We start from the raw sequence: 16,989 nt of genomic DNA, 5'->3' as shown, positions 1-16,989 counted from the left end.
AGCAGCTCTCGTGAACTATTTTCCTTCCTTAGAATTATGCCTTTACTTTACTACCGTCCTTCTTGACAATTCCAAAATGATCTATTGTTTTTCAAAAGAATCTCTCTTCCCTGCACAATTCAGCACACTGTAGCAGTAACAGCTCATCTGAACTGCTTTTATAAGTTACCCCCCCTCCCCACCCAATCACTATTCACAAGGTGTCAAAGGATTAAATGTATTAAAACACAATCTCACACAGCTCTATGGGAATTCCTCCCCTTTCTCTATCTTCTCCCTATTCTTATTGGCAAGATTATTAGTTTCCACACTTGGGAATGGCTATAATTCAGTAATTGCACCAGAGATGATATTTCTTCTAGAAAGGTTCTCTCTCTCTCTCTCTCTCACACACACACACACACACACACACACACACACTTCTTATAAAATACACAGCCCCTTCCAATTTGTGGGAATACAAGTAAGGAACCTTTACAAACAACTTTAATTATTAAAGCTGTCACACCAAACAACTCAAAACATAACTGACAGATTTTGGAAGTAATCCAATATGAACTGGCTTTCAGTTACTGAGAAACAGATGATGTATCAGATTCACTCCAAACAGATTTAACTGTTGTGTAAGTCAATGTGCAGGAACTGCACCTGTTTAAAGAGGTAGGTGAACTGTTTGTAATGCACATCTGGGTACGTGACGAATCTAAGTACTAGAAATGAATGGCACTGTACTCTCTAAATGTTGCAATCATACCATGACCTGGACAATGTTTAAGAGGTCCATTATTTGGACATAATTCACTTAAAGATATTATAACCTGTGCATATTTTAGACAATTAACTCCAAACATATGAAGTATACATTAACTCCAGCATTGAGTTAGTAAACTGGTCACCCATAAGCATCAACATCCTTCATAATAATAAACTGCGAAAGATTAGAGAAAATTACCCTGAGTTGCATCTCTTTCAGGTATAAAAGGAAGTCTTAAAAAAAAATCCAAGAAAAGGTTACTGATATAGGCCATGGTAAGGATGTTGAGCTCCCTGCCCGAAATGCATATATTTAAATCATTTAAGGCTGATCCAAAACCTACTGAAGACAATGGAGAGACACCCATGGCTCCAATGGGTTTTATATCAGGACCTTAAACTCCCATGTGTTTCTACTTTATGAAGGAAATATTACACAGACACCAAGAATAAAAAATTAAAGCCTGTTCCGATTAAAAAAGCTTTTGCTCTTGATTAAATAATATATCAATCTAGCACAGCTATGGCTTTATATTCTGGAGGTCAACAAATGTTTTAAATTTCAATTCTAATTTTTGAGGCTATTTCTATTAAGGAGTTCCTTGCTGATTGTTCCTAATTTTTGTATAGATAGGCATGTGTTTAGCCAATCAAAATATTTAAAATAAAGCAAACCACTGCTTCCTGCACATATAACTATGGTGCTGATTACCATGACTAAGAGATAACTGCATCTCTTCTCATTCATTTCTGAATCATCAATTTTCAAAAACACTGAAGATTGCATATTTCCTAGCATGAGATGGAGAAAAGTTACCCACTATTATTTTTAATAAAATAATTGCTTTAATGCAGTATTTAAAATAATTTTAAACATCTGGTCAATAAGATACAGTACACAAATATGGAAAAATGCTGCACTTTACATAAAAAGTAAAGCTAAGCATTTAATTATACAAAACAATTTTGCCTGATGCCATCAATATCTTGCAAACTACAGCTTCATTGTCAAAGTACTGCTTTTTACATATATGCTATATGTACACAAATAATTTACAGCATTTACTAGCTTTGTTCACTATTGTCCCAAAACAAAAACATGACTGATTCGAAACATACTGTATTTGGTAAGGGTCTGCAGTGGTCCTAGTAATTGAGGATATGGTTACATTTCTTTTTTTTTTTTCCTCCACTTTAGCATGCCAAATAACTGTAGGAAGCCTTTTCCTTAAATTTCAGCAGGAAGGCATTCAATACACAGCTCCTGCCTTCCCTACTAGTTGTGTCAGACAGCCATGCTATACAGCGCTGTGCCATAGGGTATGTGATGCAGTAGGAGGAAGGGATTTTCCCTTCTCCAACAAGGCAGCTTTCACTGGATCGTCAAATGCAGAAAAGAAATTATTCCAACAGTATTAAGAAACTGGAGTCACCTTCACTGAGTGGGAATTACGCAACTGGCTAAACCATTCAGTCTGCATTTTTGAGACAATCCCTGGATCATTTATATACTCTGCACATCTTTGCTGTAGTACTTGTGTCACATCAGTTAAATTTACTTTCTCAATAAAGCAATGAAAGGACTATTTTCTGACTGTATAGTCCTAGAATGTTTAACGTTTTAAATAGCCTTTTCTGCAGAAAGCCAATGCAGGCTGCTTTTGACTGTTCAATTTTTTGTTCAAGGTTTAGTTGAACTTACTGCTAGTTTAGATGACTAGCAAAGGAAAATAGACCAAATCTAGTTTCCCATTTCTTTTTAGGCTCCCTTTTCTTATTCTGGTCTTTCAGTAGCTAGCTCCAGGTTTCCTCAACACTGAAGCTCATGCTAGCCAAACTATAGGATGCGAACGTCATGACAGGACCTTTTGCATTTATACTCACATTCCTCTTGGTTGAGTCTTCCTTTGGAGGCAATAAAGAAAGGTGAGCTTACTTCACATCCCTTTGTTTGCTCCCTCGTTCCTTGAAAACTGGCTTTTAGGAATAGTTACAGCAACTAATTCCAAAACTAGGAAATGTAAAGAAATGCTGATACACTAGCATGTTGATTGATTGCTGGCTCATGATTAGATACATTCATCAGGCTATGTAGTGCCTCGAAATGTGTTTTCCTAAATAAGGTTGGATTAGAGGAAGGCTTTACACATAGAACAGATGTTGTAGACTTTGGAGTACTGAAGCAAGTGACAGAGATAACTTGGTACACATCTTAAGTCTTTAGTCTGCAAGAGTTAAATGCATGCAGGTGGGTTGAGTACTTGTGTGCTCTGTGTCTTCACTGTTTTACAGATTGGTTTAACCCGAATGTGATTTATTTTTATAAAACCCTCCAGGTGCTAAATCAGGTATTTAATACAAATGTGTATCTGTAAACAAAAGTTATCCTTATAATGGATTATTTCCCACAAATTGGAATTTCAGGACAGTGCAACAATGCTTCAGTGTTTTCTTTGGCAGTAGACAGCAAGAAATGAAATGCAAGATTTGAATCATCACTTCAGAAGAGCACGGTACAAGGCTAGAGAACGCTTCATCTCCCTCTCCTGTTCCATGCAGAATATCAAGTCCCTGAGACAGACACGTGTTATTCTTGGACGAAACAACTGTTTTGTAAGACTAAAACCAGATCCAGAAGCAACTGCACTGCCATTCAAGCCCTAAACGGGTGGGGAGAAGAGAGAAGAAAGAAAGTTAAAATGAATTATTTTTTTAAAATACATGTCACTTTATTCTGAATGGGCTAGACTACTGAAGTCATGTAAAGGCAGACAAAATCTAGCATGTTGATGTTCAGCTTTATGTATGTTTTTGTGAGAGAGAAACCTGCAATCCATAAATCCCATTTCTATATAACCTATGACTTAATTTATCTTTTGCAGTTTAATTACTGTCTGTGATTTTAGTTGGTTATTTCAACAATTGGAAGAAAATATATCACACTAAACCACTATGATTAATTGCATTTTCACTACAGATACAGATCAGTGAATGCTTGTACAGACAAAAACTACGCTGAAAGCCACCTAATTACACAATAGCAGAGTTGAGGAAAACTCTGAATTTTTGGTTTGCGAGAAACTGATGTTTTGGTCTAATCAGGATCAAAACTAAGTTTAACATCTGCTATAAACCAAAGATTCCAATTTTTTTTTTTTTTTGGACAGGCTGAAATGGTGTTTCCAAAAAACAACAAGAACCTTCCTTCCCTTCCCCTCCCCAACCCAGTTCCCTGACAGCAGTAGTGAAATTAAGGTGTTTGTCAGTTTCACTGTTGATCACCACTGAACAGCAGCTGATCTCCAATGCAGGGAAACTGGAAACACAAGGTCCCCTGAAGCTTCAGGATCCCCGGACCTATCAGCGTGGCTGGACTGCCAAAGACCATGCAAGTCCAGGCTTCTTAGCATCCCTGCCAGTCAGAGTTCTGAACCTTGTCTGTGATTCAACAAAATTCCATCAAACCTGAACCATGTTTGTAAAACATTTTAGGTTCACTGAACCAACATTTTCTGTTTTGTCAGAAAATTTCCAAACTGCTGTACACAAAAGAATGGGTATGTATGGCAGAGAATACCATAGAAATACACTATTTTGTGTAAAGATATAGGTTACGTCCTCATTCCTACCCACAACCACTCTTACGCTTCAGATGTTGATCTCCTCACAAAGACAGCTGTGTCTGAGAATGGACTCAAGTATTAACACACGGTAAACACGGCAAAGAGGAACTGGGACAGTCTAACCATTTGTCTAACAGTGTATAAAAATAATCCAGGAGATCTTATCGTTCAAGGCAAAACACACACAGCCAGAGTATCTAAATGCTGGGAAGGCATTCCTTGAACATGCAGTCTATCCATCTCCCAATCAGCAAGTTTATCTGGATATGAAAATCCAATTAGAGGGGAAGATGATGATTAGCTGTCATACATTCAAGATGTTAGCAGGAGCATATGTATGCAGCCACCCTCCATTTTGAAATGAACAGAGATTAATTAATAGAAAAAAAGGAAGATTACTATGAGCTGCACAATTGACTGGCTACTTATCTTGGAGCCAATCTATACTATACAGCCAGTTTCTTATCACTACTGCAGGCTTCTTGGTAATGAACGCAATTTGTACAAATACAAGCACTCAGACTTTAACTTCAACCAGGCGATGCCCACCAGCATCAATTCCACTTGGAGGTGGTGTTACTTGGATGCAATTTTAACTATTGTCAATTCTTATCCTAACAGTCTCTGTGAAACTTCAGCAAAATTGGGCTTTATCACCTTGGCTTAAAAAAAAACTGATTAAAAACATACATTAGAAACAAAAGCCAGTAAAGGACAGTCCACAGCAATGAATTAAATATTTATGCCATAAGGAGAGACTTTACATTAAAGAGCATTTAAATTTATAAGCTAAGATACATTAAAAGGCACTTTCACTAGATATTAGACAATGATTTGCAGAAAATTAAGCAGTATTTCTTACTAGCAACATGCACAGAATTAAGCATTGTTTCATTTGTTTTACAGTCATTTCTATTAAAAACTATCAAATGCCACAATTTGAAACTTTCAGTTTGTTAAATGGCTTGGAACAAATATGCGTGTGGGGAAGACTGCTGGCCACGTAGCATAAAAAGAGGGCACTGCTGGCCTGGTAAGATACAAAAGGGTCACAGTTCAAGTTTGTCATATGACAACCCTGAAGGATCCAGGAAAAAGAGAGCTCTGCAGTGCAGCTGCCAGCACAGAGTTGAAAAGGAGGTCAATCCAACAGGATGCAGCAGAAGGCTCAAGGCAATGTTATAAATGAAACAAACCCTCAGGGATTTTCAGTAACCCAACAGCAATGTCCTTTATAATTCAAAGAACTTCATGGAGGTGAAAACATTCTCTCTAGATGTGCAGACTTACCTTTAAAAAATAAACACACACATCCTCTCAATCTAATTCACTCCCTTGGAAAAACGGGGCACACATCTCAAATCCCCAACCTCTGTTTGGGAGCTTATAAGGAAGCGGGAGAGCCAACCCGTCTGGGTTCAAGTTTTGTTTTTATCTTTTTGAAGAGAGTTATAAATTTAGTTTATTCTTAAAGTCTGGAGTCCTTGGAAATCATATCTAGTGCACCCTGCAACTTGGAAATTGCATTACGAAAGAATGTAATCGGACAAAAACAAAACAAGCTCATAATAGACTATAGTCTATTAAGCCAGTAAATTCACACTTCCAACTTCATTAGACAGCTGTCATCTATTATACATTTTTTTTTAATCGTTAAGCTATTTGAATACAAAATTCTGATGGCCTTTCAACTGGCTGCTGAACATACCCAAAGCAACAGCCACTAGGGTTCTACAAAATCACTTCTGGAAAGTTCAGGCCACTTCATGTTTATTTGAAAAGAAACAGATCGAAGTCCAGATTTTTAAAAAGGTAATGAGGCATTGCTGCACTCAGCATTGCGATGCCCAACTGATTTAGGAGCCTAAATCTCATTTTCAAAAGGGATTTAGACACTTTGGCAATCAATAGGATTTAAACTATGAGATTTTGGGTCTTAAGTGATTAAATACCTTTACAAATATGGGCTTAAGTCATATTTAGTCTGTTACTGTGCTTTAACAGGCAATCTGGGTCAGGCCACTCACATATCTGAAGAGGTAACTTGGTGCTGCAAAAGGAACGAATCTGGTTGGAATGACACCTAACACACAATGCTGCGTTGCTTTGAGGCTACAGCACATAGAAACCTCCTTTAAAGTACAAGTTAACTGCAGAGCACATACTAGCAAAACCTCAGATATGCATCATTCCAGTTCCCTCTTGGTTTGCCCTTCCCCACCCACAGCAATTTTTTGTCCTTTCATATTTTGTTTTAAACCGGGGAGCAATGGAAGTGTTTGTACTGACACTTTTTACCTCTAAGGGTATTGCTTTAAAAGCAAAACATCTTTCTGAGGTACCAAAAACACAAACCAGTATCAGCACTTACAAGTTCGTGCTCACACTGTGCACCAAGAGCTAATTGCAGCAGATGTCTGCATCTGTCAAGAACAAAAGAAAACTGGCACAATTCACTGCTAATTCCAAAGTTCGGGAGTCAAGACGACTTCGATTTTTGACACTTAGGGCCATATCTGTAGGTGACACTCTAGTGACAGTGCTGTCTGCAGTGTAACTGTCGGGAGAGTCCTCTACTGCTGCTCTGTGAGTAAGATTAAGATGCCTCGTCAGGATTGGTGTGAGCCCTGTTGGACCCTGGGTGACAGTTACCGACCAACCGTCCTTCCTGGTCTTTCCCCTCCCCACCCTAGATGCCTGCACACCAGCTCCCGCCTCTGCTTTGCGGAACTTACCTGCAAACGGGTAAGGCATATCAGCCCTGCAGGCGCCAGCCTGAACTCCGTCCTGGAGTCTGCATTAGTGATAGTTTTCAAACAGGAAGGAACGTGTCCTCTTCCCTCTCATACTCCTCCTCCTCCCTCTAGAAATGGTAGGTATGCCATGCTAAGATACTTAACCAAACAGAACAATTTAAAAAGAGGATATAAATCCCTTCTATAGGGAATTCCTGCCTATCATCTGTATTACAGTAACAGAGCTAACTAAGGTCAAGGTGCCACTCTACTAGGCTCCACACACGCACAGTGAAAGACTAAGCTCTTCGGGGTAAGGCCTATGACAACAAGTTGGGAGAGGAAGCAGAGGTATAGACAAGTGAAGTGACTGCCCAAAGTCAAAGCAGGTCAGTGGCAGAACCAGGAACAGAACCAAAGATTTCCGACTCCCAGGCCAGTGCCCTAACCAGCAAGCCAAGCCTCTCTCTTTTCTGAGAAAATGTTTTAGAAGACATGTTATCGGAAGAATTGTATCAATGCGAATCAAAAAATGGCTCAGCAGTATCCACAGAGAGGACCGAATTCCCCTGGATTGTGGGAAATACAGGCTTCTTTCCCTTCCAAAGAGCTTTTTATTAATGCAAATGTGATTTCATACAAAATATAAAGCGATATGTACTCACTGCATATGGACAACTTTTTCAACAATTATGACTTCAGCTAAATCTATTGCCAATTTCTCTCCCCGACATAGTAAAAAGGTGGGATGCTTAAAGTGAATGAGAGTCACAAGCAAGGCCAGCTGAATGACTGCCCTTCCCTCCCACTCAAAGTATTTGCATTTTTACCAGTGCAAAGCACAAATGAAGAGTTATCTAGTCATATGTGTAATCTCAAGTGAAGAGAGGTCTGAGACAGAATGAGGAAGCACCAGGCAGTTTGAACAGATGAGGAAGTAGGCTTTGAAATCAGTTAGTGGAATAAAGTTAAGAAAACCCGTTATGAGTTCAAAACAAAACAAAAACAAAGAAGCAAGCAAAACAAACTCACTCACTCCTCTAAATTGAAGACAGAGCCTAACAAAGGAAGATCCCTGCTGTGGGCAGCAGCAGATCCATTGGGGGTGAAGGATACCCAGTTCCCTATACAGAGGGCCTGAGCCCCAGACAGGCCAGAGCAGTGTTTTCAAAGCCCCAAACCACTTTCGCCTCCACGTCTGTGGTGGAACTAACACTCGAAGCAATCAGTTGTGGACTGCAACTATGGAGAACTTGCTAACAGACATGTTCTGGCTTTTCCCATAGCCGGCCCCTTATGTTTTCTACACTGGGGTGGCAGAGGGGGAAAAGGGGCACAGGGATGTCCGGCCTCATAGCTTTTGAGGATTTCACAAGAATCTCAAACCTTAGGGCAGCTTTGACGTCACCTTACAGGAACGCTCCAACTGCTAATCTGAAAATTGCGTGAGTGGGAGAGAGACCCCATCAAAATACCTACTGGGGTAGGCAACGGACAGACATGTGGCGGCCATATCCAGATGTTGGAAACAATTCTAGCATGAGGTATCAAAACCAGAGGAAGATAGACATAAGCTAGCAGATCCAAGAGGCAGTGCATTAGTCTCCACAAGGCAGTTATAATTAGAGAATTACCACATTATTTCTACTACCATATGCTATATAATAATTTGTTAAAGAATTATGGCTCTTTATGGAACTTATCTGAAATGAAAACTAGAGCAGCATTGCCTGTCTCCAGATAGAAGGAAACAACACAGTCAGTGACCAGCTTAGTCTTTGGGTATGTCTGCCGTACAAAATTAATTCGAACTGATTTTATTCGAATTTTCGGAAGCGATTTTATACATTCGGTGTTGTCTCTCCCCACTAACGCGCGTGAATTTGGCAGAGCGCGTCCACAATCCTGAGGCTAGCATCGAATGTCGGAGCAGCGCACTGTGGTAGCTATCCCACAGTTCCTGCAGTCTCTGCCGCCCATTGGAATTGTGGGTTAAGCTCCCAGTGCATGATGGGGCAAACACATTCTCGCGGGTGTTTCTGGGTGTGGGCCGTCACTCGCTCCTCCCTCCGTGAAAGCAGACACCATACTACCAGCAGATGGTGCAGCACAGTGCACCGCCTGTCTCCTGGTACTATGAAATCCACCTCGCATGTCCTCTCGTCTTTCTATCTACTCTTTCATCTAACCATTTCCCGCCTTTTTTCGGCTACCATGAACAGAGCCACTCAGCTTCCGCCGCAAACTCTGCTCTCCTGCTCTTGCAGCTCTAACGAGCTTCCCGACTCCATGAAAGCTACAGAAGACAACCACTTACTGCCTTTTATCGGCCATCTTGAACCGAACAGCTTGTTTCTTGCCCTTTTTCCAGGATTACCCATGCAGGCGCCATAGCGCGGCAAGCATGGAGCCCGCTCAGATCTCCGCTGCAGTTTTGACCATTGTAAATACCTCATGCATTATCCAGCACTATGTGCAGTACCTGCACAACCGGGCGAGGAAGCGACAACACAATTACTATACTGAGGAGAACATGGACACAGACATTCCTAGAAGCACAGCATGTGGCAATTGGGAGATCATGGTGGCATTGGGCCTAGTTCATGCCATGGAAGACCGATTCTGGGCCTGGGAAACAAGCACAGACTCATGGAACTGCAGTGTTGCAGGTCTGGGATGATTCCCAGTGGCTGCGAAACTTTTGTATGTGTAGGGCCACTTTCATGGAACTTTGTGACTTGCTGTCCCCTGCCCTGAAGCGCAAAGACACCAAAATGAGAGCAGCCCTCACAGTTGAGAGCCAAGTGGCCATAGCACTGTGGAAGCTTGCAATGCCCAACAGCTACCGGTCAGTTGGGAATCAGTTTGAAGTGGGTAAATCTACTGTGGGGGCTGCAGTATGGCAAGTAGCTAATGCAATCATTGAGCAGCTGCTATCAAGGGTAGTGACTCTGGGAAATGTGCAGACCATTGTGGATGGCTTTAATGAGCTGGGGTTCCCTTACTGTGGCAGGGCGATAGAAGGAACGCATATCCCTATCTTGGCCCTGGCACACTGGGGCGGCCAGTACATAAACCACAACGGGTACTTTTCCATGGTGCTGCAAGCACTGGTGAATCACAAGGGACGTTTCACTGACATCAACGTGGGATGGCTAGGCAAGGTGCATCTTCAGGAACTCTGGTCTGTTTGAACAGCTGCAGGAAAGGACTTACTTCCCAGACCAGAAAATTACTGTTGGGGATGTTGAAATGCCTATAGTTCTCCTCGGGGATCCAGCCTACCCCTTAATGCCATGGCTCATGAAGCTGTACACAGGCACCCTGGACAGTAGTAAGGAGCAGTTCAACTATAGGCTAAGCAAGTGCAGAATGGTGATAAAATGTGCTTTTGGACGTTTGAAAGCGCGCTGGTGCAGTTTACTGACTCAGTTAGATCTCAGTGCAACCAATATTCCAATTGTAATTGCTGCTTGTTGTGTGCTCCACAATCTGTGAGATTAAGGGGGAAGACGTTTATTGTCGGGTGGGAGGTTGAGGCAACTCGCCTGGTGGCCAATTTCGCACAGCCAGACAACAGAGCGATTAGAAGAGCGCAGCAGGGTGCGCTGCGCATCAGAAGCTTTGAAAGCCAGTTTCATGACTGGCCAGGGTACGGTGTGACAGTTGTGTTTGTTTCTCCTGAAGTTACCCGCCCCCTATATATACATATGAAAGGAAATAAAGTCTAAATTGTTTTAAAACTGTTCTTTATTATTTGTTGCACAACACATTGAGAGAAATCAGAAGGCAGACTGGGGGAGGGAGGTGGTAAGGACAAGTCAAGAAACCAAATCAAAAGTTCACATATGCCAGCTTTCTGCTGCTTGGGCGATCCTCTGGGGTTGAGAGTGCGAGTCCTCGTAGCCTATGGAACTTGAGGAGGAGGGAGGGTGGTTATACAGGGGCTGCAGCAGCAGTCTGTGGTCTTGTTGCCTTTCACGCATTAGATCCACCATACAGCGGAGCATGTCAGTTTGCTCCCCCATGAGCTTGACCATAGCGTCCTGCCTGCTCTCATCACGCGCGTCCCTCCTCTATGTTCCTGTAATGCTTTACGGGACTCCGCAATTGTTTGCCTCCACACATTCAGCTGGGCCCTATCAGTGCGGGAGGACTGCATGAGCTCAGCAAATGTCTTCCTGAGCGTGCTTTTTCTGCCTTCTAATCTGGACCAGCCTCTGGGACACAGTAGATAGGGGCTGCGTTGAAACATTTGCACCTGTGGGAGGAACAAAAAGGGAGGGTAGTATTTTAAAATATACATTTCAGAGAACAAAGGGGACACTTTGGTGTGAGTAAGCCATCACACACAGCCGGGCAACAGAATTCAGCTTGCAGGCAGCCTAGGGGCACGCGGGGTTCTGCTTCTTCTACATTCATTTCAATGTTTTCAAACTGCTGGGACCCCTTTCCCATAGGGAGCAATGCCTGGTGGGTTTGCCATAAAGGAGGGCCTGCGGGCTCTCTGAGATGATCACTTCACACAACCCCCAAACCTCCTACCCGGCTTGCACCCACCATGTGGCTCCGCTGAGGCTCTGAGCAGGGATGAGCCCTTTAAACTATACGCTAACAGCCCAGCATGGCTGGGTTTTCCCCCCACCCACCACTGTGTGGCTCCGATCAGGCTCTCACTCACCAGAAGTACCTTCTCCAGGGTCATGGTCCGGGAGCCCACATTGGGAGTGGGGCGAGGCTATTGGCTCCAGCATTAAGCGTAGTTCCTGGCTAGGGGGAAAATGGATTCCCCACCTGCCGCCTGTGCACTGTCTTCCTCCAATGACTCTTCCTCCTCGCAGGTGTCCAGAGACAGTGGTGGGGTAGTGGTGGCATCACCCCCCATAACTGCATGGAGCTCACGGTAAGTGTGGAAATGTGGGGGGCTGTGACCCCGCGCCCCTCCTCCCTCTCTGGCTTTTTTTGGTTGCCTTGCTCCTGATTTTTTTTTTTTGACTGCTGCTGTGTGTCCTGGGTGCTGTCTTTCTGTCATGGCCCCAGACACTTTAGCGTACATATTTGCGTTCCTTTTTTTTTTGGAATGTAGCCCTGCCATAACAGACTCGTCTCCCCAACATGCGATAAGATCCAGTACCTCCCATTCAGACCATGCTGGAGTTTGTCTGTGAATCCGGGACTGCGTGATCTGTTGTGATGGTGGACTCTGCATGGTCGCCTGTGATGGTGGACTGTGCTGGGTCACCCTGTGCTGTGACCACCAAAAAACAAATGAAATTCAAAAGTTCCTGGGGCTTTTCCTGCCCACCTGGCTAGTGCATCGGAGTTGAGAGTGTCATCCAGAGCGGTCACAAGGGAGCATTCTGGGATAGCTCCCAGAGGCCAATAACGTTAAATTGCGTCCATGATATCTTTAACCCGGGATTGCGATCTCGATTTAAGCGCTACTCCACTTGCCGAGGTGGAGTACAGAAGTCGATGTAAAGAGCCCTCCTCCACCAGCGCTTTGAACTTCTTCCTGTCGTGCTCCTGGATGGAGTCTTGAACTTGGGCAGGGAGCCCCACAGATTGAACTTATACCAGCCCAGGAGAGCCTGGTGGTTCACCACCCATAACTGAAAGCTCGAGGATGAATACATTTTTCAGCGTAGGGGCTGGTTCGCCCGGCTGTTCCCCGTGGTTGACCAACTCAGCCACAAGGGAGTTAGGCGCAGGGTGGGCGTACAAGTATTCATGCCCTTTGGTGGGCACAAAATACTTGCATTCCGCTCTCTTAGAGATGGGGGCAATGAGGCCGGGTTTGCTACAGGGCATTTGAAATTTTCACCACCCCTTCATGGAGAGGCAAGGCAGGGAGTCCGAGGGCTCCTCCATCTCCTCTGCATGGAGGTGGAGGCTTGATGTCACCCTTTTTAAGAGTTCTTGGTGGGCCCTAAAGTCTTCCTGCGGGACGGAGGGAAGAGGGGCCATAATCACATCATGGAGGGCAAGGAGGCTGGTGCGGTGCTTTGTGTGTTCACCGGCACTGGAGGGTCCACCACCTGGTCAGTATCTGGGCACAGTGCCAAGGATGTACGTCCCACCGACTCCTTCCTCAGAGGTCTGGAGAGGGTGTCCGATGGTCCTTTTGAGGCTCTAGCCACCGAGTGAGCCCCCACCGGGGCTGCATCAGAGGCCACAATGTGCACTGGTACCATTGGGCTGGCCCTGGGGCTGTGGCAGCGGCCGAGCCAGCTGTTCGGCCTGGCCTACCAATGGACGACTACGAAGGGAGGCCGGGCTGACATATGACCTGCCGCTGTCCCTGGACTGGGAGAAGCAGCAGCGCTAGGAGCGATGCCGACTACAGGACTGTGATCCCGACGTGGAGGACCAGTACCATCAGTAACAGCTGCTCTGGGACTGGCTCCGGCGAGCAGACCCATGATGGCGACATGACGGTGATCAATGTCCAGGGCTGCGGAGGCGGTGCAGTGGCAGGGTCCTGGAGCAGGATGACAAACGGGAACAGTGTTGACGTTCGTTTCAGGACTGGCTGCAATAGCCCCTCCGAGATGAGGACCTTCGGCATCATCTGCCTCGGTCCCGTCGGTGTTCGCTCCTGGAGGTGGAGCAGTGCTGGGAGTCTCAGTCAGACAGAACTCAGACAACCTGGTGGGAGTTGAGGGCGATCCACGTGGATTTTGCCCTGAACAGTCGCTGGCCAGCGAACAGCATCGGGAATGTTCCCTCGACCGAGACTAGTACCAAGTCAGAGGTGACTGCAGAGATCCCAGCGACACTTTGCCTGTGAAGCGTAGGGCTGATATCTGCGGTGCTCCGGGTACCGGCATGGGCATGATATCCTGGCCGCCTGCAGGGCCTCCAGTGTGGAGGGCTTCTGGACATCTAGGGAGGCCTGCTCTGAATGGGCCAGGCTACTCCGCTCAACTTGAGTTGGAGGACTAGAGGCTAGTGGGGATCAAGGACTGCCCAAAATGGGTCTAGCTTCTGTCCCAGGTTTACTCCGGTGCCGTGGTGAAGAAGGCCTCTTCCTAGCCTTCTTGGCGTACCCTGTGGACGGGGAGCGGTGCTGACTAGTCAATGGTGCCAAAGGGTTGCCGTGCACTGACACCGCGGTGCCAACTCAGAGTGGCACGCCGGAGCCAGGGTCAGCGCCAACTCCATCAGAATAGCCTGGAGCCTTAATGTCCCTCTCTCTCTTAGTTCGAGGCTTAAACAACTTTCAAATCTTGCAGCAATCGCTGAGATGGGTTTCCACCAAACAGCATCAACAGTCCACGTGCAGATCACTAACTGGCAGAGGTCACCTACAAGTGTGTCACAACTTAAAACCTGGGACATGCCCTGGCCCAGGCACTCTAGCTAAACTAAACTAACTAATCTATTAAGTAAGTACAGGTACCACACACTGAATGAGCTACAGCAAAGCTGGAGCAGAGCAGTACCGAAGGAACTGAGGGGGGGGGGGGAGAGCACGCAGCGCCCCTTATACTGTGCCATGGAGGCACCGATCCAGGGGGTGCCTGGGGTGCTTCCCTACAGGTACTGCTAGGGGAAAAAACTTTCGACACCGGTGCATGTAGCAAGCACGCACACCTGTTGTGGAATACACATGAGCAATCACTCGAAGAATTTGCATTTACTTCAGACCATTTTTCCAGTTTGTCCAGAATCATTTTGAATTTTAATCCTATCCTCCACAGTGCCTGCAATGTCCGCTCTGTATCGTCTGCAAATTATCTAAAATTATTCATGAAGATATTGAACAGAACAGGACCAATCCCTGCAGGAACCCACTTGATTATGCCCTTCCAATTTGATAGTGAACCACTGATAACCACTCTCTGGGAAAGTTTTTCCAACCAGTTATGCACACACCTTATAGTAGTGCCATCTAGATTATATTTCTCTAGTTTATGAGACGGTCACGCGAGACAATATCAAAAGGCTTAATAAATCAAGATATACCACATCTACTGCTCCCCCTATCCACAAGGCTAGATATCCTCTCAAAGAAGGATATTAGGTTGGTTTGACATGATTTATTCTTGACAAACCCAGGCTGACTTACTTATCTTCTAGGTTTTTGCAAATTGATTGCTTGATTATTTGCTCCATTATCTTTCTGGGTACTGAAGTTAAGCTGACTGGTCTGTAATTCCCCGGGTTGTCCTTACTCCCCTTTTTCTAGTTGGGCACTATATTTGCCCTTTTCCAGTCCTCTGGACTCTTGCCCGTCTTCCATGAATCTGGCTACAGCCACCTTCTGAAAGTTTTATATTTAGGGTATCAAGTAGGCAACACTTCACCTTGCCTTCTTTCTGTAAGAATAAGAATCCTTTATGTACCAGTGAACTTACCATAAGATACAATGTGATAAGTCAGAAGGCATACAATTACTACTGCCAGGATGATTTTGGTACAGAGGGAAGAGAACAAATTGTTCCAAAAGAGTTTAGGGTTCCAAATAAAAACTTTTACTGACCTATAAATCAGTCACATCTACAACTCAGACTGTTCTTCAGAACTATTGGTTTGAAAGTCTCCAGTGAACCCATAGCTTTCTCTGGCATTTGTTATGAGCCAACAGGTCAGTACTTGAATTGTACCTCAAAAGGCACGACTGAAGAGTGTGACAACAATGGTGGTGATTATGAAGTAAGAATACCAAGGTTTGTGCTGTAATTATCTCCATTTTAAGTGATTCGTTCTCCAAGATATTAAGTGAAAGTAAGTGTAACCAATTTAAATAGCAAGACTACAGACTTCTGGAATATGTGCTCCAAAGTACTATCAATAGACAGGGGCAGCTCTAGGTATTTTGCCGCCCCAAGCATGGCAGGCAGGCTGCCTTTGGTGGCTTGCCTGCGGGAGGTCTCCGGTCCCGCGGATTCGGCAGCACACCTGCGGCAGGTCCGCCAAAGCCGCGGGACCAGTGGACCCTCCGCAGGCATGCCGCCGAAGGCAACCTGCCTGCCGCCCTCACGGTGACCAGCAGAGCACCCCCTGCGGCTTGCCGCCCCAAGCACGCGCTTGGCGTGCTGGTGCCTGGAGCCACCCCTGTCAATAGAGTCAGTGTTCAGAGCTACCCACTCAGAACCTGATCCAACGCTCACTTGCTTCAGTGACCTTTTCCACACAGAATTCAGGTTTAAAAATAACTAGTTGATACCAAGATTGTTTAAAATGTTAACACAACTAGGACTTTTCTATATCTGTTCACAGTAATTCTACTGTGTACACCAAAAAAGCAGCAGCAGAGACATAAGATAGTTAAGTTACAAGAGCTACACAAATACAGATCTGATATAGTTGCTGTTCATAATAAATCCTATATAGATAGTAAGGATAGGGCACTGGACTGGGATTTCAATCTGGGTGCAATTCCCAGTTCAGTCAGACTTCATATGTGACCACAGGCAAGTCATTTATAATGGACACTGTGTTTAAGATCCCTATCTGTAAAATGCAGATAACACTTCTCTAACTTCACAGGCTGTTGAGAGGATAAAATCCATTAATGATTGTTAGGTGCTCAGATACTACAGGGATGAAGGCCATATAAAAAGACAGGTTGGTTGAACTGCTGGTTAAATAGTTCATTATCTAAATGTAAAGGAGAAACACTGCCAAAAGTTAGCCACTTTTACATTAAAATATATATCAAAGAAAGCTTGCACAATCTAGCCCATTGTAAGTCAGTGGGACTATTCCTGCCAGTCCTCACTAAAATGACAAAGGATCAAGTGTAGCCCATACAATGCAAAGGGTACTTGGTGGAAACAAATCCATGCTTCTCCAGTTACACCAATCCAGATTACAGCAATCCTGCTTCATTGTTTCTCCTTCTCTGATAAATCCTGATTTGCTAATAGTAC

The 16,989-nt window shown here is 44.5% G+C and overlaps 1 protein-coding gene across 2 annotated transcripts in view; it reads right to left on the bottom strand.

The window, feature by feature from the left end:
• Positions 1–3,188: 3,188 nt before the first annotated feature.
• The window catches only part of TAF4B (TATA-box binding protein associated factor 4b), a 114,818-nt gene continuing 101,017 nt past the window's right edge, over positions 3,189–16,989 (bottom strand). The window contains exon 15 of one of the 2 annotated variants that reach the window (XM_039528066.1): positions 3,189–3,413. In XM_039528066.1, the coding sequence (XP_039384000.1) occupies positions 3,249–3,413 (165 nt within the window). In that variant the 3' untranslated portion in view covers positions 3,189–3,248. Of the gene's footprint in view, positions 3,414–15,294; positions 15,433–16,989 lie in introns of those variants that run through there. The other variant, XM_039528067.1, reaches the window with a different exon arrangement.

This window comes from Mauremys reevesii, linkage group 2 (genome assembly GCF_016161935.1).
Source record: "Mauremys reevesii isolate NIE-2019 linkage group 2, ASM1616193v1, whole genome shotgun sequence".
In the NCBI taxonomy this organism is placed as follows: domain Eukaryota; kingdom Metazoa; phylum Chordata; order Testudines; family Geoemydidae; genus Mauremys; species Mauremys reevesii.
This window is presented reverse-complemented; position numbering and strand designations above follow the sequence as displayed.